This window comes from Atta colombica, unplaced genomic scaffold, assembly GCF_001594045.1.
Source record: "Atta colombica isolate Treedump-2 unplaced genomic scaffold, Acol1.0 scaffold137, whole genome shotgun sequence".
Classification (NCBI taxonomy): Eukaryota; Metazoa; Arthropoda; class Insecta; order Hymenoptera; family Formicidae; genus Atta; species Atta colombica.
Genome location: NW_017259225.1, coordinates 640,271 through 651,064, shown reverse-complemented (window position 1 = coordinate 651,064; position 10,794 = coordinate 640,271). Strand labels below are relative to the sequence as shown.

Here is a 10,794-nt window from a genome sequence, read left to right as displayed (position 1 = left end):
TATATATATATATATATAAATATTACAAAAGAAATACACGAATTCGAAGTTGATTTCTCACTAATTTATACAAGACCGAACAAACTTTTCCAAAGGCATACATTAAACGAGTCGTGTATTATTAGCTTCTCTAGATAAAGAACGGTATTGCGTTCAATTGAAATTAAAGATATCACATTTGCTTGTAAATAGATTTCTTATATTACACACTCATTAGTAGAAATTTAATTTATTAAATTTATGAATTTCGAATTCAATTATCGTTATTACATCTCGGATCATTACATCTGATCAACGGTACCATTATATTGTTGTTGTATTCGATCTGCATATAACGTTGAACATGTTTCACGGTTCTTCTATATGTTTTATGCCAAATGCAGTTCCCAGTTTTCGTTGTACATCTAAAAAAAAAACAGATAGATAGATAAGTATACGTTTAATGTATCATATGCCGAATATTTTTATTTATCGATCATGAGCGAGTAAAGCGATATCTGTTTCTTAAAATCTGCATCGTTGTATTATTTATTATCCATTTGTTACGAAGTGAAAAGCATCTATTATAACAAATATTTTAAAGATAGATTACCTGTACATGGTTTTCAACAGGATATGTAAATCTTCGATACGTTTCTTTTCTGGAAGTATGCTAAGAAACGTCGCTAGCGACAGGAAGTCTACTTCATTCACGACATTAGATTTAGTAACCCATGTTTGTATTTGCAGTTTTATCTATAAAAATATCATTTACTTTAGTTGAGGCCAAAAAATATCTTTACATAATATATGTAATTTTTTAAATTATTCGCATATGTATATTATTATATATTATTTGATAAAAATATTATGTAAAGACAAAAGAAGAAAAAAAAAGAGAAAAACAACAAATTTTTCATTCCAAACTATGCTTATCGAAAAAGAGAGATTTTATTTGATTTTCTGTTAAAGATTAGATAAAGTTTCAAGTGCATTATATGTACAAATTTTAGCGATAATTTAATAGGGCATTTCAAATTCTGCTAAATTAATTCAATTTTTTTTCCTGTCCATTTTACTTATTATATTAATATAGTATATGAAAAGTTGAAAGTTTTTTTATTAATATTTATTTCGACATTCACGTACAAAGTATGTTAACAATTCATATCATATTTGTGTTGAAACTAGACTTAAGTTTTCTCAAAGTCATGTTCTGAACGTACAATAAGGATAAATTTGAAACTACTGAAAATACTGAAATATAAAATTACGCGCAACATACTGTGATAAGCTAATAATTATCATGAAATATTGCTAACACTTTTTTTTATCATCAGACTTGTATCTTCCATAACTTTACTCGTTACTGTGCCAATGTCACAGTTACCATGTAATGTTCGGCATGATAGTCATGTTCATGACGTTAACATATATTTTACAACTGCTAATTCTATACAGATCGGGGGATCTGAACACCAATGCATTAAATATTCACAGATAAGACATCACATCTTAACAAATAGAATTCACCAGTTTTTGTAAAAATGATCTGATAAATATATACGTATAGGGGAAAAAATAGGTATCTCTGATGCATCTAATATGTCAATATTATGGCAATAACAAGTAAATAATTTGTATTGTTAAGAAATAATTTTATACAATATTTAATATTGATTGGAATTGCGACAGTTACGTGCACCAGATCTCAAAAATAGAATGCTAGAACTCAGTTCCTATTTAATAATTTGTCTTAATAAAATAATTTATGTGGTACCTGTTGTAATGGAAGGGTGAAGAGATGATTCACAAGATTAATCAACATTTCCTGATGTTTATCTACGTTCTCATTGTTATGTAAAATACTTAAATTCTGTAAAATAAAGGTATCGGCTTTATCTATCGTAACATTATTGTATGAACTATCAATATGATTAATTTGATTCGAGGTAGATGTTGCTTCGGCAGCATCTTTTTCATGCATTGCATTCTTTTGTAGTATACGTTTGGCTTCATCTATACAAGTGTTATTTACATTAAATATTGCATTCTCTTTATTTCTATGATTATCATTGATCTTTGAAGACGCATCCGTTTCTTTCAATCGCTTACTATCGCTTTTTTTATTTATTTCTTTCAAATTAACTTTATTCGCTTCTCTTTTCATATCACAATACATCTGCACATCGCGTTGCACATCGGGATGCAAATCATTTTTCATTAAAGCTGATAAAACATCCGGATCAACTTGCGAACAATTCTGTACATTTAAAGTTTCTTCGACATGCAAAACTTCATTTACCCGATGTGTATTCGCGATATTTATACTAGCTTGTTTCTTATTTCTTTTATATTCGTCAAGTATCTCATTTCTTATATCTGCGGGCAATTCAATTAACACGGACATATCGATATCTTGTATTCGTGGTATATCATATTTCGATGATCTTCCGCTATTCGGTTTTACTTGTTTAAAGAAATTCTCTTGAGACGTCTGCTTTTGCATTGCTTTCTTATTGGGTTTTCCAAATAAATCTTTCACTTTAGTAATATTTTCATTTATCTTAGGATTGTGTAACTTTTTATTCTTTGGTTTAGTTGCTATCACCGATGATTCGACTGGAATTGTTATACCGGTTGATTCAGAAGATTCTACTGATTCCAACGGCAAATTATTAATTTCTATATCACAATTTTCTTTTATTGCTGCTCTTGATAATTTTGTTGAAGGCACTTTAGAGCAATCCGGTTTAGATTTCTCGATTGAGACACAATCATCTCCCAACATTTTATCACACTGCTGTATTTTTTTCGTTTTATTGAAGAAGTTGATTAAATTACTTTTAACTTGCTTAGTCTTGCATATTTCTAATCTGGATATTTGTATTCCAATCCCTCTCATATCTTCGGGTATTAAATGCAACTGATTCCAAATACTTATAACTTCCCTAGATCATAAAAACATATACTTACTTTAGCAAAAATATATATTTAAAATATATTTAAAGATATATTAAATTATTAAATATATTTAAAAAAAGTATAAAAGATATACAAGGATAAATCAATAATAAGAACTTACTTTTTGATGATACTAACATCGTCAACAGCTGCTATAAGATTTTTCGATTTTGTTATATAATTGCAAAGACCATGACCCATGAACTTCGCGGTTTCCTTGGGTGCTTCCTCAGCTCTGATCATCAATTTTAGCGTGATACATCTACCTTTTGCACGAGCTGCTGTCAATCGATTACACACCTCCACAGATAATTCACTCAAAAAATCGATAGCATCGCCATTATTCTGAAATCTTATGCCATAATTAACTTCCGCCGATACAGATTTTCTAACATATTCCAGATTCAGCTTTGTGTCGTCTAATCCACGGCACATCTTGTATAACTGCTCTCCCAACTTTTTACCAAATTCTTTTTGTAACACTCCCAACGAGATCTTCTGTAAATCTTCACATATATGCACATTCATTTTATGTAATTTATAAGTCGTTGTTCCACCAACTCCTATGAATAAAAAGAAAAAAAAAATTAAACGAATTAAATCTTAATTTTAATAAAGATAATGAAATGAAAAAAATTAAAGCCAAGTGTGTGTACAGAATACAAATCCAATATATTCGATTAACTGATTTAGATTTCTTTAAAAATATAATTCATCATTACAAAATAATGTAAATGAATGATTGATCGCTCAAAAGTACCTGGTAAATCTCTTATATTAAAAGTTTGAATATATGTTTCTGTATTCTTATCGTTGAGATAAAACTGATTATCAGGTTTAGCTTTTCGTGTCGCCAATCTCGCTTGTAACTTGTTATTACCAAATCCCGTAGATACTGGGCAATCTGTTTTTTGCTTTATTTCATTCCTAATTATAGTAGCGAATTCTAATGGTGAAAGTCCAGATGCTTCAAGAATTTTTGTGCAATCAACGTACATTTCGTCACAGCTTACTGCTTCGATATCTAAAGTGTAGGATGCCACGGTGTCATACAGTATATACGAAACTTTTTTGTAACCCTCGAAATCGTACTGAATTGTCTTCAAGTTTGGACACAGTTTCAATGCCTCTCCCAGAAACATACCATTCTTCACACCAGCCTTTCTCGCTGCGTACGAGCACGAAGCTACTTCTGACATCGATCCAAACTCTTCCTTGCCGTCGTAATTCGCTGAAAACATGTTGCCTTTTGCGTGCGTTACCGCTATCGGTACACTTTGCAATTCCGGTTTATTTCTGATTCCCACCGATACGAAAAAGCAATCCATGTCAATATGCATTATAACAAGTTTTTGCTTATGGTTCATTTTACTTGTAACTTTATCTGTAAAACAAATTGTCTCATCTTCGGATTCTGATTCGCAAGTAACTGAAGTTGATGCATTCTTGGTACTTTTTAATTTTATTAAATGTTCAAGACCGGAAAAAATTCCGTCGCTTTTATCTCTTAACTCATTCACATAATCTTTAAACATAGTTCCCATGGTAGAAATATAATGCAATCTCGAGTTACTGTAAAACGTTGACAGAAACTCAGCATCCCTTGTAGACTGCGCATTTATTTTTGTATTCGAAGATTGACAAGAATTGTTTGAGTCTTGTTTCAATGCATCATTACACATATCGTGTTTTGGTATTTTTTTATTATTTATATCTGTTTCTTTGCAAACAGTGTTTGCTGAAGCTTCAAGCTTCTCAATAGTCTGTTTATTGTGTATGATTGAACTAGCATTATCTTTATTTAATTTATATGCCAACTGAGGCTGTAAATTAATACTATTAGAATAAAGTAAATAATTTTGAAAATTCAAAATCTTTCCAGCTGCTATGCTATCAATGATCCATTGTGGTTTGCAGATAGGAATTGGATTCTGACTTTTTTTGTATAACACTATTTTAGAATATGGCAGATTAGATGCTATAATATGAGTCGTGATTTTAGGACGCATATAATGATGATATATTCCTCCATGCATCATCATTAGACGTCTCAACTCATCCGATGTTGGATTTGTATAACCATTAACAAATATCGCAATTCCTTCGAACAATTTCGATGATTCTTTAAACTCTTTGCTGGCTGTATCGCGAAACTGTTCCTCCAATTTAGCTTTCTTTGCAGCCATATAACCGCCCTGACAAATATTAAAAAATTATAAATACTCATTAAAAGATAATTCAAAAATAGATAAATACAATAATAAAAATTAATAATTTAATATTACATATATATAATATACTCACCCAATCTTCGAAACCATTTTCTCCCCAATCATGATCTCTTTTTTTCTTTGACATAATTATACTAATTTATACAAATTTCTTGATTGATAATTATCATACAATAGATGTATACTAAAATGAAAAGAATTAATAAAAAATTGTTTAATTATGTAAAAGAATAAAACTTTTTAAATTTTAATTAGTTTGTTTCCTCTCTTACTGTGTAAGAGATTAATATGTGTAACAAGAGAATTAATATAGTCTCATATTTTTATATAGTTCTAATTATTTAATTGATATAGACTATAGACATTTAATTATTAATAAATACCTGATTGAATTGATCTTCGTATGAGGGCACAGCCATAAAAAAATATATATATATATATACATGTATCAAATATATAAAATATATAAAATAAGAACTATAAATATAAAAGAAAAATTATTGACACCAAAGTGTTTATAACCTTAAAGGTAGAAAACTACACAAATATAACTCCATCTCGAGATTCAAATGTTTAATTTATCGCAATTATATTGCATTGATTGTCAATTTGTATAATAATTTACACGATGAAGTGAATTTCATTTTTAAATATTTGTGACATGATAAAAGCGAGTCTATTGTGCTTTGCCGCTAAAAATGTTGCGTGTAATATGCAAGACTTCCGTCATCTGTCTCACGCTAGTCACGTTGCGGCATGACGAGATATTGATATTAAAATTATACCCGACATTTTTTTAATCAATATTTGATCATCACATTTGCTTCGTTTTATATATATATGCGAATAAATCAAATGTCCCTGAGCTCGATTTCATAATACTTGTTGCATTATTGTATTGTCGTTTTGTTAACAATTTTCGTTGCAAAAATTTATAATGTAATAAAGAAATTAATTTCAAGGTACAATAAGGCGAATAGATTTCACAATTTTGAGTTTGTATAAATTTTGATTATGCGATAATTACCGGAAACTAATCATTCTCGTGCCAAATAAACATAACTATGTAGAAATGTAATTTTTTAAAATTATTTTTTATATTATTTATGTCTTATTTTTAATTCTCAAAGTTTTGTTGATAAAATACTTTGTTTTATCTTACAAAGGAAGTTCAACAAGTGTAAAATAAAAAAATGTGAAATTTTGCATGAATTTAGAATACCTAGGTGAATCTAATTTTCAAATTTTTTTGTAACTAAATTTATTTTATTTAAATTTAATCATATGATAAAGTTGTGTTCTGTAAACATGTTTTTGAGAAATAAACTGAAAACACACTTGCATAAAATAAAATTTTTAATTTAAAAAAAAAGAAATTAGCTAGTAGGAGTATTTTACATTTTTCAAAATTTAACATTTTTCAAAAATCTAATCACATCGTTACAAAAGTACTTTCAAAACTATGAAATTTTTGTTGGAAATGTTGTTTCGCATTTCCAATTGTTTCTGAGATTCATTTATAAATAAATCGATCGTAAAAATCGATTTTACTCAAAAGGATGTTACACCTCTAAAATCGAATTTCAGCAGCTAAAATAATTTTCTTCATGATTAGATCCATCTATTTCAAATTTATGCAGTTTCAAATTTTTTTTTATTTTATACTTGCCGAACTTTCCTTGTTAGAAATAAAACGTAGTAAACTTACAATCAAAATATAGTTTTTATTGTTAAATCTTTGTTATTTTAGTACAATATTATTGATACAATGTTATTGTACGATTTTTTTTGCATTAATATATTTAATACATTTAAACACATTACTTTGAATACACTTTAATGCACACTATTTTAGTATATTTATTCAACTTTTATATCTAGTAACAATACCGGCTCTCATTATAATTTGAACATCCAAAATATACATCTATTAAAACAAATTTTATATAAAATAACATTGAAAATAACAACTAAATGGCTGAATCAAATGGTATGCCTATACAAGACTAAGTTCGTACCAGACAAACTCTGTATTCATACATATTCACAGAATATAATATATATCTTCCTCTCTCTATAAAATAATAGCAAAATATTTTAATACATTGCATATATATGATTTCATATGGCAGAAAATAAAAAATGCATAAACTATACTTACTCTGAAACGGAAATATATGTTTGTATTCTTCAATTAAAATACGAGGATATACTTTTCAGAAATTAACAATTTTAGAACCGACACATTTCATAAAAGCCGTTATAAAAATCTTGATTATGATAAATTATGATTAATCATGATAAATTATGAATTCTATATATATTTATATAAAATGATATTGCAATTGTGTGCGTAATATTCTACAGTATATGTGTGTAAAAAATGAATTTATTATTAAAATAATGCTTTTGAAAATATACGAAAATATACAAAAGCATTGGTAAAGCAAAAAGGAAATAAGATTTTGAAGAATTAAATCATTGATAACTTTTTGCAAGCGCATACAATTGCAATTATTATGCCAAGTATGTTTTATAAGCAGCAGTCATTTGTTCAAGGAAAATGAATGTTAAGACTGTATGAGGCCCTAGACGTGCGTAATATGGAAAGAATCCTTTCCACAATGCAAACAATCCTTCGTTTCTTATAACTTTAGTCAGGACATCAATTGCGCCTGTAAATTCTGGTTTGCCATTTATTGTTTTCATGTTTTGAATTCTGAAAAAAAGATCATTAAACATGTGAATCACATGTTAATTAAATTTTCAAACGATATCATGAACTTATTGTGTAATACCTTGTTTTAGCTATATCTACAGGCATAGAGGCGGCAGTGGTGACTAAACCAGAAATCATGGAGCTTGCAAAATGTAATACTATATTTTCCTCAAAATATCCTATTTTAAAAGAAAAAAAATACAACAATAAAACAAATGTAACCATTGTAATATCATTTATATAATTTTAAAGAATTAAATAACGATGCAATATGTCTATAAACCTGTATCTAGCAATGCTTGTTTTGCTTGAGAGTATGATGCCAACTGTGCTGCATTTACAACCATAGCTCTTCCCATAGTAGGAATGGCGCCACGCCATAATGTAAAGAGACCTTCTTCTCTAATTATACGGAATAATGCATCGAACACATTTTTGTAATTGCGTCTATCAGCTGCATTTAAAATATTTTAAATTTTTAAATTCTATAATATGTACGTGGATATGTGTAGTAAACTAGTAATATATACAAAGTAATAATCTTATTGTATGGAAAAAATAAAAAATTTACCAATAGGTAATCTTCCATCTGCTGTCATCCTAATTAAAGCTACTTCAGCGGGTGTACCTACAAATGCTCCGACACATCCAGCCGCCATACCAAGTACTGCTTTTACAATGAAATTTGGTTGTGTTTCTTTTCTAAATAAGTCAAACATACTTGATACAAATTTACTTCTTATATAATTCTTATATAATTCTTATATAATTGTAAAATCTTACATACAAAGTTAACTTACGAAGAAACTTCCATAAGCCAAGTATATATACCAAGTCTAGTAGTGGTATATGTAGCCTGTCGCATTAAACCGGCAGATAAGCCTGAATATAATGCTAAAACGCCTTCATTTTTCAGAATTGATGATGTAACACTTAACGTCGATGTTTTTGTGCCACTTAATTGCATGCGATTTTTTATTAAATCCAATGGTTGTACAAAACATGTTGCTGCCATACTGTAATTAAATATATATATGTCCTTCATCTCTTAAATCACTATCTCTTAAATAAAAATGTAAATTCCAAATTTATTGGGTAATTTTTAACAGATAATTTATCAGATAATTCTATCTCTTTCTTTTCTTTTTCTTTATTCTACTTTTTCAATCCGAATACAATAAATTTTTCTCATAATTACAATAAATCTGCTTTGACACTCAAACAAACTAATTAATGAATGTTTTTGTGTAATTATCACAGACTGTATTGTCTTAGTGTATTGCATGCAACTGTGATGAAATTACAATTTTGGTCTAAGCAATTAAATTTTATAATACATAAAAGTTAATATTTAATAAAAGTTAATAATCAGAATATATTTTGATAAAATTTTATTATTGTATAAATTTAAAGAAGATTAAACCACAATTAATTTATTTTGATTTTCTAAAAATTAAATAACATTAGTTAATTTATAAAATTGAAATAATATATAAAGTTTAATATAATAAAGATTATATTATATTTATCCAATTTTCTAAATTAAAAATTAAGATTTTAAATTAAGATTTTGGCGCTATTGGTTATAAGAGAAGCTATATTAATTTATCCAGGGTTACACCTCTATTTATAGTATGCAAATAAGATATATATATTAATATACAAATAAATTGCATCATCATGAAAAATTCAAATTCAACTTTTTTCTTCTATTTTCAATTACTAACAATGTCAGTTATGTAATTCGTAAAAGGTAATTTTGATAAAACGTAATCTTGATCTTTGAACTCTGGCTCAATGATTACGAAATTCTCTCATAATTATCAAACAATGTAAACATGTTTTCTAAGATTGTCGCATTTATTCCTAGATGTCACATGTCCAAAATAAACATTAAAAAAGCACACAAACCCAGATGTTCCACCAATAAGAAACTTTACACCGTTTGGTACCGTTTTTTGGCTGGTCATTTTTATTAAATTTGTTGAATATCACGTCTGTATTAATCGTGTTATATCGATTGCACGTATCTTTTTGTATAATTAATCACTCAACATATAAGGAAAACGAAATAATTAAAAAACTGTTTGTTGAAGGACACGCGTCCTGTCAGTTGTACCGCTCATGACACAGAAGAAGTTGGAATGGTCAGAATCACTTAGAGTCATATGTATATTCGTGATCGTCCTTTGGATATTCGTGTCATACGTTATCAGCTGATTCGCAATTTACGAAAATAGCAGAAACGCCACCTTCCTATGGCATTGATACTTCGTATATGTTGAACTTGAATGTTGGATGCTTCATTTCATATGTGAAGTTATACTATAATTAGATACACATAGCGTCACATCTAAATATTCATATATTATGACTGTATTTGGACACACATATATTATTATTTATGAATAATATAATAATTTTTGTAATTTTAAAAATATTGTAAATTATTTATATTCAGTAATTATTAAGTATATTATAACAGTTTTCCTAATATTTATTAAATTTTTGAGATTTATTTATTTAAATTTTTGGCGATTCTAAATTTTTAATTGTTTCAATATTTTTCTGATCGGTCGGTAAAGAAGCTGATGACCTTTTTATTGACCTTTTATTGATAGTAGCTAATTAATTATTCATGAAGTTACGTTTTAATCGATTTTGTAAACCGCGAAAATTTAAATTCTTAAAACATCATATTAGAAATCATATTAGAAAAATATAATAAAATAAAACATTAACTTAAAATTCCAAGAAGTGTAAGAATTTATGAAATAAGGCAAATATTTCTATAAAACGTATAAAACATAAATATTTAAATTCTTAAAAATTTACACAATATTAGGAGAAAATATTAAGAAAATTAAGAATATTAGGAAATAAGAAATTATAAAATAAGAA

At 27.6% G+C, this 10,794-nt stretch overlaps 2 protein-coding genes across 2 annotated transcripts; both read right to left on the bottom strand.

Annotated features, from left to right (window-relative positions):
• Positions 1-193: 193 nt before the first annotated feature.
• Positions 194-5,637, bottom strand: LOC108684695 (DNA repair protein REV1). The gene is made up of 7 exons (XM_018189149.1): positions 5,558-5,637; positions 5,248-5,358; positions 3,704-5,138; positions 3,065-3,506; positions 1,760-2,930; positions 593-735; positions 194-404 (listed from the first exon to the last, which is right to left on the bottom strand). Exons 2-7 carry the CDS (start codon positions 5,299-5,301, stop codon positions 254-256), a joined length of 3,396 nt encoding a protein of 1,131 aa, XP_018044638.1. The 5' UTR covers positions 5,302-5,358; positions 5,558-5,637; the 3' UTR covers positions 194-253.
• Positions 5,638-7,648: 2,011 nt separating this feature from the next.
• Positions 7,649-10,208, bottom strand: LOC108684646 (mitochondrial 2-oxoglutarate/malate carrier protein-like). Its single transcript, XM_018189078.1, has 6 exons — positions 9,805-10,208; positions 8,694-8,909; positions 8,465-8,595; positions 8,177-8,347; positions 7,973-8,072; positions 7,649-7,893 (listed from the first exon to the last, which is right to left on the bottom strand). The coding sequence occupies exons 1-6, from the start codon at positions 9,861-9,863 to the stop codon at positions 7,692-7,694; spliced, it is 879 nt and encodes a 292-aa protein (XP_018044567.1). The 5' UTR covers positions 9,864-10,208; the 3' UTR covers positions 7,649-7,691.
• Between the last annotated feature and the right edge of the window lie 586 nt (positions 10,209-10,794).